We start from the raw sequence: 15,973 nt of genomic DNA, 5'->3' as shown, positions 1-15,973 counted from the left end.
AGCTCTCAGCGGCATCCTGGTGCAATGATTCTATGGGAGAGTGAAGGGGAGCAGTTAGGGGAAAAAATGGGCAGGGTGTGGGAATCGGTTTGTCACCTTTTTGGAAAGGACGGGCTGGGATATGTGTTCCATAAGTGCAGAGAGCTCAGTGAAGAGCTGGGAGAAGGTCTCTTGTAGCAGGGCCTGAGTAAGCTTGGACAAAAGGTGGGGCGTAGGCAGTGCACCCTCATGGGTGAAGCCCGTGCCGCAGCAGCCAGAGTTCTTCTCTGTGTAGCCTCCATGACTGCTTTCTTGGGTAGCAGCTGGGCTGGACATAGCCAAGCCACTTGTGCTTTTGTAAAGGGTCATTTTCAATGAGATGGAGAGTCCAAAGCTTTTTGGCAATGGGACAGCACGTAGAAACTACATGTTATTTTTTCCTTTGTACTGACATACCAAACACTGATTTGATGATCTTAAGCAGTGTTAAAACTGTCACTGACTGCACCCTAAAGGAATCCTAATTATTGCAGAAGCTAATCAGATAGGTTTGCCTTTGCCAGCAGATGTACTGGAAAGAAAAAGCTGTCTTTCCCTGCAATGCCAAAATGGCCGTAAGACCTTCTGAAACACTCATAAGGAGACTATCTGCGGTGAGTGGCTCTGTCTCCGTAACACCGTTGCTGTACTTTGGGGGTGAGGGAGAAATAAAAATTGAAGCTGTGGAAGCTGCATAGCTAAATAAAAAATGAATAAAAATGATGCAAGAGCTAGGCATGAAATAGTGAGGCACTTTCACAGCACTTGCTCTCAAGCTGCTGTTGCAACCCCTCGTTTGACCCGCTTCTGCTGTTAGTGGCAAATAAAACCCTCATGAGATTAAGATGAAATCTCACCTGTCTGCTTATGTGAAATTGTGTTTTTCCTCCTCCTGTGAGATTCAGCTGACTGCAATGTATGTCCCTGTCAGAGCCTCTTTCCATCATAGCCCATATAAGGCTTTTTTAATCCAAATTGAACAACCAGTCCTTAAAGCTGGGAAAAATACTTTATTCAAGCCTGATAAACTTAAAAAAAACCCCAAACCCACAAACAAACAACCAGAATCAGTGCTCCTGGAGCCATGCCATGCTTCCTTGGTAGTAAAAATTGGAAATGTCTTCTACTTAGATGGGAGTTCTATTTCCTAAAGGTCTTATCTTACAAAAAATGTTTCAAGTAAAGGTTAATTCAATTGGTGCAGCTCCTTCAGGCTGGTACTTTACTTCAACAGAGTGCCTGAGATCCGTTCTGTAACCACCTAACTGAATTAATGATATTGAATGCCTTTTTACTGAAATCTGATCCCAAACATGGGAGGGTAGGGGGGGCAACACTGCTGCATGAGTTTACTAAAATTAGAGCTGTGGATGTCCCATGCTGGCAGGGCCTGACTGAGTGCTGAACCTGGGGGGCATGGAGAGGGGGGCTCTGAACTTGAGAAACTGAGCACGGAAATGAGGCGGGAGGAGAGGACCTCCAGTTCTTCTACATTTGCACCCTGGACTCCTGCTGCTCTGCAGGGAGCAGGAATACAAGATGAATGGTTATGCTATTCTTTGTCACAGCAGGGCAAGAAGTTATGTCGCTGACCATCTCCTCCCCCTGTTTGAGACCAGGCTGCGGTCATTCACCATCACATTCCTGACTGAGCTACGGAACCTAGGCTGGGGTTTGGGGTTTTCTGTTTGTTTGGGTTTTTTTTGGTTTTGGCTCTTTATTTCACGCATTCGTTGCAAGTGTGACTCATCGTTTCTCCAGTACATCAGCTCCAGAGCAGATGGCTGCCCCAGCGCCCAAGTGACTCCACGCATAGCACACAGCTGATGAACTTGCTCCCTCGCCTTACTTGCTGCCACCCCGGTTATGGGAGGCAGCCCCAAGGTGCTGCTCTGTGCCACCTATTTCCAGCTCAGGGAGCCTGGCAGAACCAGGTGGAATCAGAGAAGCCCTGAGCCATCTCCGACCTGCCTTGAGGCAGCTTGCAGACCAGGAGAGATTTATTTGCTTTGCCCGGATCGGCCTTTTTGCAACGAAGCGCCAGTCCGCGACTACAGATTCTAGGTAATATTAACAGGGATAAAATATACGACGCTCTCCTACCTTCAGTTAACCTTTTTTTCGCCAGCTCCAGGCTCCTTGCTCAGGCAAAGCTTCCCTAAGTGTTAGCCCGAGGTCCCCAGCAAATCCCCCCCCCCGCCAGCCCCGGGAGCGGCGGGTCATTTCCCACCACCAGGTGGCAGAAAAATACACGACAGAGGCGGGAAAAGGCGGGGGGGGGGGGGGGCTCCCAGAAAACCCTCTTGCATCCCTGCCCCAGTGATTTTTCACTCGCAGTTATCGCAAGCTTCAGGTTATCCCGTGAAAACACCTCGTGGACAGATCAGTATCGCTTTTGAAGACCCCAGGGCTGCTGCATGTTTAGGAAAACGAGAAGATCTGGATGGATTTAAGCAAGAGGTGGTCCCTGGCAGCCCTGGTGGAAGTCATCTCTCCTTAAAGCTTTCAAAAACCTGTTAAAACTGCCAAAATCCTACGTGGTCTTATAAAAAGAGACTTTGATATTGAAGAATAGTAAAGGACCAGAATAAAGCTGACTGTGCTGCAGCACCCAACGCTCTTACTCTAAAAGATGATAAAATCACTGGGTACAGCTTCATGTTGCGCTTAATCCAGTTTAACTGCAGGATTTAAACCCCGGCCATGAAACCCTGCCCTAAGAAGCAAAGCCACAAGCAGGTTTGGTGGATTTTTTTTAACTAAGCAAAATGTCAGTCAGACAAAGCAAAATTGGCTCCTGTGGACACAGCAGACTCATCCCCAGAGAAAACAGCACCATGTTAAATACAGGGATGTATAGACACTCCAGCAAAAGATTATTTTTAAGTGGATACAGAATTTGGGCTGAATCTATACTTGGTCCTGGCAGACTAAGGATGCACTGATTTCAGATTCCTGCCTCCTGGGTGACTTCCCAAGCAGTTAATCTGTTGTACAACCACTCAGCCCAGCCCCTGTCTTTAAAAAGAAAGCCATAATCACCACATTTGGTAGGGGCCCCAGCTCTCTGAGATGGCACTTGGTGAGGCCATGCCAGCTAGATACAGTCCATTAAGGGAGTTTGCTGGAAGAGCATCTCATTCCTGAATGACATTCAGTTTTAGACCTCTCCTAAACACTGTTCTTTTCACACTGACGTCTTCTCAAGCATATACAGAAGCAGGTTTTTGAGCCATCCTGCAAACTTTAGGGTCAAACTTGGACATGCTTAGGAAAGAGCTTTGGGTATAGGGCTGTTATAGTCCTTGGGAGGGCAACAAGGAACCTCCATAGCCTGTGCGGCTGCAGATGCTGCTGCTGCAAGGGCTGAGAGGATTGTGAGCAGGGTCTGGACGGCCCCTGAGGGAATCAAAGCAGAAGGGATTTGCAGTGAGTTGTGACTTGGATGGGAGAGCTTTGGGAGGCAGTACTGCTAGGGGGAGAGATTTGGATTACCCTGGTGTTGCATGCTGAAATAGTTTGAGAAGGGCTGATGTGGGAGAGTTTGGGACGCTGGGTGCCAAAGCTTTGGGATGGGAGGAGTTAGGAGAGTCACTGGATGGCAACTCCTGAGGCACTTCTAACCAGATCTTCAGGTTGGGGCTGAGGACCTGTGTGCAAGGACTGCTGCACCCTGATCCCTCTCCCCAGAGCTGCTCCTCCCTGCTCTGTCCTCCACTGTGTCTGCCCTATGGAAAGCAGAGGAAACTTCAGCTCAGGATCGCTGTAGGGGAGAGGTGTGGTTTCCAGCTCAGATTAAGTTAATATGAAACAATGCCAGTGCTGAAGGAGGTAGTCGCTGGGAGAAGCAGTCTTTGAACAGTTAAAACCCCTAATGACGCTGAACCCTCATCCTCCTATGGACTTCTTGGAAGCCTGGAATTTAATTTTAAAGGTGAACTGAAATACTTTAAAAATAATCTCTACATAAGTTGGTTAAACACCTGAATCATTAAATACATACACTTCATGTGTATAAAGATCACAGATACGCATATTTTGAAAGTGCTTCTTTCTTTGTTTAACAGCCAGAACATAACTTGTCTTGTGTTTCTGCTGGAAGAATGACAGAAAAACACATGGTAAAACCTTGAGTTGTAATAAGGAACAGGTTAGAAATTTTTGTTTTACTTTGATGAATACAAATAAATGCAAGCATAGAACTGCATTACATTCTTTGAGAAAATTGCTCATGGAAATAAGTCAGTGGCTGTAGTGTCAGCCAAGTGAGAAAGGAAGATGTGCCATGGGCTGAGGAGCCTATGTACTACCTACAAACAGCAGAAATTGAAAGTCCAGTGAAGTTGATGAGAATCTTTTCACTGATATCGGTATGCTTTGCCTGAGCCCCTCAGTGCACATAACTACAGCACCTTTCCATATCTGATCCAGGCAGGTGGTGCATTGGCACGGGAGAGCTTCTCAAGAGAAGGGCGGGGAAGGTCATGATTTGCACCAAGGGAGTTTGGGAGGAAGGTGCAGTTGGGGGCAGGATATATTCTAGGTGCCAGAAGCAGAATGAGCAGAACCAAGAGTAGATGTGTAAGACAATTGCCGTATTAAGATAAGAAACTAGAACCTGATCCAGGAAGAACAGATTGTCTAGGTGAGTTCTGCACACTGAGTGTAGCAAAAATTTGCATTTAGCTCAGGTAAGTCTGTATGCAAAGCGTCTAGCAGGGTCATCTCTATTTCTTGCTGTATTCAGGAGATACGGAGTCAGTACAGGTAATTCTTGGTAGCAGATTTGGGGGCTTATCTGTGTATTTTTCACTTAAGACTCATCAGAAAATAAATGTAGATTTGTGGCCTCCTGCAGTTCCCTCTGATAATTTCTACAAGCAGCTATGGTGCTGAGGCTATCAGGAGACAGTGGGATGGGAAGTCTGTGCTGCTCTGCTACTCCATTGCAGTGTTAATATGAGCCTAAGGCCCATAACTCCCCCTGTAAATTTACTTCTGAGCAGGGAAGAACACCGGTGCTGATGTGGAGCCGCAAAATCTGTTCTTCTTTGCAAGTAAAGCATCACGTACCCACTATCTCAGCTGGAAGAAGAGATATGCTCAGTCCAAAAGCCCCAGGAAGCCTGCTCTCAGGAAAAGATGGGAGGAAAACCGAGCTGGCAACTGTAGATGCCAAAGGAGTGCGAGGCTTTGGGATCTTGTCAAAGGCCTGGTGCAAGTGGGAGGTTGCAGCAGATTTTTGTGAGTGAAAGGAGGTCTGCAGGAGGAGGTAGAAGATGGCTGGAGTGTGTCAGAGCACCGCTGAGCACTACAGGAACTTACTGGGTAACTACTTTTAGAAGGCTGTGGGATGGGAACGATGGGGAGGATGGGAAGGCACATGCACAGGACCTGCATTTTTGTGGGGGCACAGTTATTACAGGCTGTAACTGTCCCACACACATACTTAGTGGGGGAGATGGTAGGTTCAAATGTTAGAAAACAGCTTACAACCTGTAATTTATTTTCCTAATAGAAACCCTCCCAAAATAACAAACTCACAGTTTTGGGGCTATGTGTGATTTCTGGCTTTTCACTCTCAGGTGTTAAATTTTGGGGCTAGGAAGGCTGCAGGCTGGTGTTCCTAAGTACTGAGGGTCTCTGATTACCTTACAAAGAGATTTAGTGGCAGCGAAGTCATCCCTCCACTGTTTGCTTCTGTACCTACTCTGCAAAGATCAACCACTCCGGATACCCAGCTCTGGGCTTAAACCATGGGCGGGAGCATTCATTGCGGCAAGCTGAAAAGGTGGATTTTGTGGTATGAAAGAGCTGGAGCCACCATCCCACTCCATACAGGACATTCTGGATGGAGTTTCACCTTCTACCTCATCTGAGCTAACTGCGGGCTGCCAGTGAATGGGATGCGCTGGCCTCCCTTCCCTCCCTCCCACACACACGGTGTCCCTGCTGCGTGACACCCAGAGACTGCTGCCACAGGAGACTAATCCAGCAGGATGTGGATGCATTTCCCATGGGATCGCTGAACCGATCCAAATCACCATGCGGGCATGTGATTGCTAATGCAAGGACGGGAGCCAGGGCTGGGAGAAAGGAAAAGCAGGATCAGCACTTTGGCAGCAGACCGCAGTTAAATTGGATTAAGCACAACATGAAGCTGTACCCTAAAAAACCCGTCACATCGCAATGATTCTCGGTTGTTACCAACACCCTAGACTGACAACCGAAACCTGCAGGAATCCGTATGTTTTTGTGTTCAATGGGTGAATACACTACACTTCTGTCAACATAAGATTTTACAGGTAGCTTCTGGTATATCGTGCAATTAATGAAGGGTAAAATGTGATAATTCTTGAATTAAAATAGTGAAATAGTGCAGTCGATTGTGAGACCACTACTTATCAGTTATCAATGAGATACAGCGCAACTTTTTCTGCTGGGACAACTGTAGCCTGCAAGCAAACATTTTAGATCTGTGATGACATGGACTGCCTAGGGACAGAGTTATAGGTTAGAGTGTCTCATCGCAATTACAGGGTCACCCTTAATGGATCCATTTAGTCTGGAGATTTTGCTAGTCCGCTGTGTACATAGACATTAATCTGAGATAAGAACTGATGTCTCCATTATAAAATGTGAAATGTGAGAAGAAGATAGAGAAGTTATGGGTTTTTTGTTCGTGTATGTTTGGTTTGTGTGACAAGGGGCTAAGAGAAAGGTTTATAAAAAGCAAGATTTAATGAAATGATGCTCTTCGGGGGCAGAGGCACAGTGCAGTATAATCAATCTCATGTTTCTTAATGAGCACTAGGTCCCCATCTAATTTTAATTGTCTGCCTGGAATACTAAAATACTTTCAGGCACTTATATTCTGCTCATTATTAATAAAGGGCATACAACACTCGAGACGTTTCTTCCATTTCCTGCCTCATACTGGCTTATCCATTATGATTCTCAGTACTACAAGAAAGTGAATTTTCTCCTATTAATAAGAATCTCAAAAAACTGCAATTTTCTATGAACGATATGAAGGACATCACTGCAGGAAGTGATATATATAGAGAAAGAACAGCATGTTTTATACAAACATAGCAAAATACTGGATTTGGGGGGGACACCTAGTTTAATAGCCAATTTTTTTTCCCTTCAGCATTCACAAGACCTAAAGCAGAATGTCATTGTTTGAACTTCAAACCCTGCTTCTGTAATAGACAAAGTAATTTTCTGACAAGATGGCTGTTGAACCAGAACTTAAATGCACAGCCGAGTCTAGCTGTAGAAAGCAATCCGTGTGCTTTTGAAGCTATGTAAGCTTCCTCTGCTGGCATAAATACATGGTTGCAGGGTTACCCATGGCATGTCAAGAGGAAGAAAAGCTCCATCATGAACTTTGTAGAAGGGATCCCCTTTCCACCAAAAACTGAAAACCGAAATTTTCAGATTTTGGTGGAAACACAGAAAAACCCAATGTTTTGTAGGGGTATGATCCCCACATAGTTTGAAAGCACACTAGAAACTAATCTTGTAGAGCAAACACAACTAGAGGCAGGAAAAACATCAGTCCTGGACAACACAAGGATATTTTTTGTTATTTACAGGGAAATGTGCATTTCCCCTTCAGCACAGTAGAAGAATGTCAGAATATGGGTGTTGTAAATATCCTTAACAAGGCCCTACAGAAAAGAAGCTTTCTGGGCAAACTTTATAAACATGAAATAGCTAAATCAGTGAATGAAAACCCACAGATATAATTATAGTTCATTTCTGCACACTGAGTCATTCTGACCATGGGTTCTCATTTCAGGACAATGCCCAGTCCTTCCTGCTTTCCTTTCTGAGAGGTCTGCTCAAGCAGGGACTCATTCTTCCATGAATGAGCCAAGGAACTGGACAAGGGTAGGAAATAATGTTATTTAAAAAAAAAAAAAATTTAGTGCTAATAGGTGTTTCCAAAGAACTGCTAAAGGGTGTAAATTCCTGTTTCTCAAGGCAGTTTTGGTTCAGGACCTCATAAACAGTCTCAAGCCATAAGCAGTTAGGCAGACCATTTTAAATCTTGATTGTAAAGTTCTTGATGGAGAGCGTAGCGAGAGAGCTGAACAACTGGTGAGTCATTTATGAAGTGCAAGAAGAAAGATACGGAGGGCAGCCTGGGGAATAAGCCTCGTATACCTTGCGCGGCTGTAGGGGAGGGATGAGGAGGAGCCTGCTGTAGGGACTCTGTTACCTAGTCGGTCTCCCAGGAGGGTCAAGGCTGCTCAGAGTTGTTGCTGGCTGACCTCCACAGCAGAAGGTGACTCCCTGGGCCTGTGGGGTTCAGCCGTCCACTTTCGCACAGCTCACTAGCAGACCATATACCCAGCCTTGTAGCTTACAAGTTCTAGTGCAGTGTTCCCTACCAACCCTCCGTCACTGAATAAAATCCCTTCAGCCACATCCCATTTAACCAAGGGCAAATTAGAACCCAAATAAAAATCTTCAGTGCGAGACACACAGCATTTCTACCCATTCTCCAATTCGGAAATGGCTGAACAGTTTTGTTTCTGAACTGTAGGTAAATAAACCTTTAGCATGCAAATATGTAGTATTTAAACTTAAAAAAAGTTTCTAAATGGTAATGTGCCAGTTCAGCCATAATTATGATATCAATTCAGTAATATGAGGGTTTAATCCTGTCCTCATCTAAGTCAAAAGAACAGATTCTGATTGATAGCTTATTTCTTCTCATTCAGAGAAGTTCTGTTCCTGATGTCAATATAAAAACCACACAAAAAGGGATGGGACCCATCTGGCTATATGGGTAGGCTATTTGATTATTTCACTGTTCAGACACTGTACCTGAAGCTTAAAGCCTGACTTTCTCTCTTTGATTTTCATTACTCCTTAGGGGGCTCTCCAGAGTCCTGTTATTTTTTTTCTCTTCTAGTACTCTAATTTATCAAAACTTAATATTCTTTTTAATTTGTCTTAGTAGAGACTATAGATTGACATCGGGAAGCTAGGAACAAGTTATTTCTAACATGTTGCTGTTGTACGAACAATTCTTCCATGAAGTTGTCAATTTTTTAAATGAAAAAATATTTTTTTTTGCCCCCCACTACATCTCATGGCAGTGAACTCCATTATTCATTTGCGTTGTTACCTGCTTTTCTCTGTTTTCAAGTTTCTGTCTGGTAGCTCTTGTTATGAGAAAAAGTGTACAGTCACTCCCTCATCATCTTCTCCAGGCCATTCATGAGGTTACAGAACTCTACTACCCTCATGAAAAGTCTCTTTCCTAAGCTGAGGAGTCATAATGTATTTAATTTCTCCATCTAGAGAAATTTTTCTGAATCTTTGATCACGGTTTTCTTCCCTTTCTGGTATCTTTTTCTATGCTACAGTATCATTTTGGAAATGGAAGATACAGACGATCTATAGGAGCAGCATGGATTTATAGTGAGGTATAACAATGTTGTCTCCCTTATTCTTTATTCCTTTCCTAAAAACTCCTAACCTAGTTTTATCTTCTGACTGATGTGAAATCAGTGACAGCCAAGATTTCCTTCTTGATCCGTAGGAACTCCAGTATGTAAAGTTAAACTCTTTTCCCGTATACTTTCCCCCTGTATAGTTTTCAACACCAAACCCCCATCTGCTGGCACGTCACTCAGCAGTCACTCACTCTGAGATTTTTCTGCAACTCCTTGCGCTTCATTTCAGTTTTTACCTCATGACACTTGGCAACGTGAGACTATTTTGTCATTTCTCTTTAGACTCTTTTCTAGGTCATTCATGGGTATGCTGAGCAAGATTGGTCCCAGATGGATTCCTGTGACAGTCTACTGGTAACACCCTCCACTGTGAAATGTTTTTATTTTTTCTTTCCTCGCTATCATCAGTTATAGACCCATGTGAGGACCTCCCCTTTTACCCCAGGAACACTTAAATTCTTTCAGGTCCATTTGTGAAGAGCCTTGTTAAAGCTGCTTTGCATTATATGGTACAGGAAAGTGTCATGCATTTAAAATGTAAGTATTCAAAATGGAGCCTTACCGACAAACTATTGAGAATTTAATTTTGAGCACATAGTCCATCAGCCTACTAACAGGGTAATTAAAAAAAGGATAAGACTAGGATATTAACAGGGTAAGGATATTAAACAGGATATTAACTAGGATAAGACTAGATATTAACAGGGTAATTAAAAAAAGGATAAGACCTAATATATACAGTTAAGAGAAGAAATGACACATTTTTATACAGGTTGTTAAAACAGTTTACTAAGAAATTGATCAGTCAAGAAAGTGTAGAAAAAGGAAACAGAAAAGACAAAAGACAGTGGTGGATAAAGATGATAAGGAAGCGAGAAAAAAATCCAGTAACAAGCTGAGCAGTGAACGGTATGGTACTGTGATTCGGTTAATTGTTCTACAGCCCTCAGGCCAGGGATGGCAGGACACCCCTGCTGCCATACACGACGGACAAACTCAGCCCTGCCTGCGTGGGAGCCTCCATAACCCCGTAGCCCTACCTGACTGCAAGCAGTGTTGTCATTCATTCAGCCCCCTCACTCTTCTCTCTTCCCCAGGAAAATCTGCGCCTGCTACTTATTCACCATCCCATTTCTCATGCGCTGTATTTTGCAGACAAATGTCCCACCTGTTACAATCCACGGTGCTCTTTCTGTAGTGTATTTGTTTCAAGATAGGATTATTTATTTATTTACGGTACTTAACAAATTCTAAAAGAGCTAAGTTTCTGGTGCACCTTTCTTCTTAGAAAACATCAATGGTGTTACCTTGCTTATTTGAGAAGTTTTGGTCTTGGTCAGTAACGAAAATGTTTTTTCTTCAGAGGTAGTTTATAAACAGAAGTTCACAGTCACTGCCATTACAATGATGTAATTATATTTTTCTTTTGCAACTTTTTTCTTACATAACCAGCAAAGCAGAAGATCTCTGCATATTCAAAGTATCGTTTTAAATTGAAAGCAAACCAGGTATTGAGAAGTCTACACATAAAATATAAATCAAATCTTTGCATGCCGGAGACATCTGGCTTCAAAAAGATACAACAGGGAACCATCTTACTGATAAGAACTATTTATTTTTGAAGTCTCTGTCATTGTACTGGGATGGCAGGCTATCATAACATGTAATCATTCTATTTTTAATAAAGATTTCTGCAAGAGTAGCCTTTCTTTGGAGTATAATACACGAAATAATTTTTTCTCAGAAAAGGTTGAGAAAAGGAGAGGAACATTTGCAAGGCTTCTGTTGTTACTTAGTCTCTGAGGATGGAGCTGAAATTTAGACTGAAGGATTAGCATTGACAAAACTAACAGCAAACACACACATTCATTATTTTAAGATTACATTCAAAACTATTTTGGTTAAAATTTCTTCAAGTCCAAGGGAGAAATTGGAAGCGTATCAGAACATAAGATGATACAGTATAAAATATAGAGGCTGACAGAAATTAGACATTCTAATACATTGTTCTGACTTCCTTAGAACTTAACTTAGACTGGTATCTGGTTTATGACATAGAGTTTTGAATCTGCTCCTTTGTTTTCCTGCATTTAACAAGTAAATCTGCTCACAGAGCTTATTCCACTGGCTCAAACAATCATTTTTCAGGCACAGCCTCTTGCTGAACACCTAATGCAGAACTTTGAAACCTTGAGATGAAAGAAATCCATGATCCGTGAGCAATGATGGCATACAAGCAAGAGAAAGACCTCACAGCGGCCCTAGGCTAGGAGCTTACATGGGGAAAGTTACTTCAGAGCAGCTAGCCTAGGGGAACTTTTTTGTGCTTATGCGCCTTGAGCTAGAGAATCTACAAATTAATTGTAGAAAGGGAATTAGCAACGTAAAACATAAACAACTCTAGCAAATCAAGTATATGTTCCTTATGAAAATCATTTAAGTCCCAAAGAATATACTAATGGACAGAAAATAATAGCTTTATACCTTTTGTAGTACAAAAGATAAAACTTAGTTTTATATCTTTTTTATTTTCACTCTGCACTGAATGTGTAACTGCAGAAAAAGTAAAGCAGCTGATAAAATCTGTGTCATAATGACTATACAGAAAAGAGCAAAAATAGAGCTGCATGGGCAATGGTAAACCTGACATTTTCTCAATGAGGATTTTTAATATTATGTGAGGTAGCGAAAGCTCCATGGTATTCATGGGACAAAGGAAAAGGTTCACTTGTAGCCCATTGACTTTCTTCCTAGCAAGCTAAAAAAATTTACTGTAAACAGTGGAGCAACCATGGAGATACTAAAGCTCTACTTTTTTTTAGAAAGAAGATTGTAAAAATGCTTTAGAAAACAACCTAAATAGAAAGTTTTGATACCGATTCTTGTGGCTGTTATTTAATCTGATTTTTGATTGAGGTAAAACTCAAATGAAAGCTTTTGCTTGTCTTTTAGAAAATTACATACCAGTAAACAGTAGAAACATTTTCATATTTCCTGAAGTTAAAAACCCCATAATTTAAACTCCATTCCAGCATTAAGGAAACTGGTAACTCCTTCACCAACACCCAATAAAAGAATTCCAGTAGTTCAATTTTCTAGACAATTTCTATCCATCATCCTTTTCATGTTTCACTGTACTCAAGAGCTGGTATATTTAGTCTAATTTCTCAGGGAAACAATGGATGTGTGTCTACGTGTGTATGTCCACATACCTGCTTGTATAAGGCTGTTAGCTAATTCAAGTTTGACTGAGGGGTAGAAATCTTAGAGACATTTATGTTTCTACAAGTTTCAGGAAAACAAGATCGTGTAGCACTAGCTCAGCCCATATTGGACGACAAAGAATATCATAACTATAGGAAAAACTTCAGTGGAAGTTCTAACCACGTATCAATAAGACCATTTTATATTTTCAAGTGTTTCCTGCAGTTAAGAGATTTGTGCAAACTCTCTAGGGAATTACCTACTGAGAAGTAATTTATGCTGCGGTGGATGCTCACCTCTTTCTTTAATTCAGTTGCAAAGACAGTGAACCACTGTCCTGTGGATCCCAGACCCACTGGCTGACAGGTTTCAATAATTTTAACACTCATGAAAGTACTTAGCTTTTTGCGGGGAACAAAAAGGAGAGAATCTTAAGGCATTCCACAGTCCATTGGAAATTGCGTGATGGAGCTCTTGAATCTCAGCTTAAATGGGCCAAATACGGGGATGTAACATCGTCAAGTTCTTAAGGGTTTTGCATGTGTCCAGGGTTTCTCTTGGGTGGGGGAGACCTGACTGCTGACCCACTCTTCTTCCATTTAGGAAGTATTGTAAAAACACGACCGTCATTTTGGTTTACTGCTGTTGCAACTTCTGACACGAAGTCAAGTGCTTCCTGCAACCATATACCTCAGCAGAGCGATAGCATTACTGTGACCTTTCTCAAAGCGTCCAAGTGAAGGGGAGGCAGGAAAACGACATACCAAAAAATGTCTAGGGTTTCTGCCGTCTTGATCTGTCGCCTCACCCCGGTTTCCTTATTTTAAGCGAGCAGCCTCCGAGCCTGATGCCCGCCTTGCTTCACCTGTTCCGCCTCACCGGCAGCCGGGAGGTCGCTCTTCACTCAGGCTGCGGGAGAGGAGAAGCAGGTCTTTAGTTGTGGGCGGTCTCCACCGAAAAGGCGAAGGACGAAACCCAACAAAACCCACAAGGCCGCGGCCCCGGTCCCGGTGCGGGCCCCGCCGCCTCCCGCCCCGAGGACGATGCAAGCCCGGCGCCCGGGAGCCGGCACGGCCAGACGCGATCAGGAGACTCAGGCCCGGGCCGCCGGGTCTCCGTACCCCGCGGTACGTATGGCGGGGCGGCGCTCGGGACCTCTCGTCTCCCCGCTCCCCTCGCCCCCTCCCCGCCGGCCGTTAGCCGATGGCGGCGGGCGGGGGGACGGGGGACGACGACGACGACGGGAACCGGGCGGGGCAGCGCGTGCAGGTAGCCGGGTAGGAGAGGCGGGGCGGCAACGGCAGCGCGCGCCCGCCCCGCCTCCCCCGTCAGGTTTGTCATCGTGTCGCCGGCAGGGCCCCGCGCGACCGCACCAGTAACGGCCGCCCTGCGCGCGCGGCCAGGGGAGGAGGAGGAGGAAGAGGAGGAGGGATGAGAAGGCCGCCGTTGCATCCGTGACGGGGGCCTGAAGAGCCCGAGCTTGGGACGGCCCCTTTCGCACTGCCGGCGCACAGGCGCTGCTCGCTCGGGGGAAGGGCGAGGAGCAGGAGGAGGAGGACGACGACGACGACGACTGTGTGTGTGAGAGAGAATGTGGAGATGAGCTAAACCCTGTTCCCTGGAGCCGCCTGAGGAGACCCGGCTCCCTCCCCCCCCACCTCCCTGCCGCCGCTGCCGCCGCCATGGCTCACTCCCCCGTGCAGACGGGCCTGCCGGGGATGCAGGTGAGGACCAACCGCTTCCCCCCCTCCCCCGCGCCGCCCCGGGCGGCGGGAGGGGCGAGCCCCAAGGGCAGGCACGGACACGCACCCCCGGCGGCGGGCAGGGCCGGGGGGGAGCGAGGGATGGGCCCTCGCCACGTCTCCCCGTGAGTGGGGATGGCGGGGAACGGTGCGAAGGGGCGCGGTGCGTGTCGGTAAGGGGGTTCCCTGGGGTGGAGGGACAGGGCGAGGGGAGAAGCGCCTCTTCGCCCTGACTCGGCCCCGGGGGCTGGGCTGGGGGGGGGGGGAAGGAGCGGGATCTCGTAACCCGTGGAAACGAAACGTGCTGTCACCACTTCGCGTAATGCCTAACGAGGTCCCTCCGCCTGGTGAATCCCTCCCTCTCTCCTTCCTCAGGAGCTTCTGTTCTGCTGCAAGTGTGCGGAGCGGAGGGGTGCGTGGTTTGTCTCCCCCTCCCCCCGTCCAGTAGTTCTCCTCGGTGTTTTAATTCATGAAGCGAAGCGTGTCTTGATGGGCGATTTTCGGTCCCGTTACTTTGACGTGATTAGGGGAAGCATACGTAAAAACAGGGCCTGAAGATGTTGACCTTCAGCGCATGCTGCAGTGCCCATTTCTGTGGTGCTGGCTAGTGGGAGTGCTGTCTGAGGTGGGTGTTCGGGGATTGTGTTTGGCTCCTAAGAGTTGGTTAGCTGCTGCTGTTATACGATGGGATTTGCTGGTTTTGTGTTGTAACTATATTTTTGAAATAACTGGTGTGGTTTTCTGGTGACTGAGCTGGCTTTTCCCCCCCTGTTTTTCTTAGTCCAAATGGAAAGAAAGTACTGCCAGAAAAACATAAAGGTCATTGGTATCTGTGTGTTGTTATTCTAATGTTTCCCGCATCTTATTAGAAACTTCCCTGCCCCACCCTCCAAAAGAAAAACTTATGAATGGCACGTGGAGTTTTTCTCAATTTATCTCCTGGATTGAAAGTTTTTGTGCTTCATTTGGTTTAAGTATTGATTTACTCTGGTTTGTTTTTCCATGAGTCAAGATTCTTAAGTCATGAATCTTTTTTCTTTGCATAACCTGAGGATTTGAATTTAAAATGTTACATGCTTAGGCATAACATGAATTATATGCTCAGGCATAGTACTGGGTGCCAAGTAGAGTACGTAGGCCCTCACTCTGAACTGATTAATTTATTACTCTGTAGGTACAGCTGTTGAGTGTTCAAGTTCAGCTTCCAAATATGAGTGGTTTGCTGACTGCCAGAGACAGAGAAATAAGGGTTTCTTGCTTTGGCTAGGGCTACATTAATGCTGCATTTTTTTATCCTTTTGAAACATGTTAGAAACAAGATGACAATCTACTTACTTTGAAACAGAATCTGTAATATTTTAGAATTAAAAAGTCATATCTGTAGCTGCTCAGAAGTGAGAGAATGAAGATTATTCCAGCAATATGCATGTACTGCTTATGTGTGTCACTGCGTGATGTCTCTAAGGACCTGAGTTTTTTATTGACTTGATTTGTTATTTAGTTTGTGATACTGTTAGCTGTACTAAATGGGTA

The 15,973-nt window shown here is 44.8% G+C and overlaps 1 protein-coding gene across 1 annotated transcript in view; it reads left to right on the top strand.

Moving 5' to 3' along the window:
• Positions 1 to 14,310: 14,310 nt before the first annotated feature.
• Positions 14,311 to 15,973, top strand: part of STK24 (serine/threonine kinase 24) — a 68,001-nt gene continuing 66,338 nt past the window's right edge. The window contains exon 1 of the mRNA XM_050907664.1: positions 14,311 to 14,422. Coding sequence (XP_050763621.1) covers positions 14,381 to 14,422 — 42 coding nt within the window. The 5' untranslated portion in view covers positions 14,311 to 14,380. The remainder of the gene's footprint in view (positions 14,423 to 15,973) is intronic.

This window comes from Gymnogyps californianus, chromosome 1 (genome assembly GCF_018139145.2).
Source record: "Gymnogyps californianus isolate 813 chromosome 1, ASM1813914v2, whole genome shotgun sequence".
Taxonomy (NCBI): domain Eukaryota; kingdom Metazoa; phylum Chordata; class Aves; order Accipitriformes; family Cathartidae; genus Gymnogyps; species Gymnogyps californianus.
The sequence above is the reverse complement of the archived record's forward strand: the minus strand, read 5'-3'. Positions and strand labels throughout refer to the sequence as shown.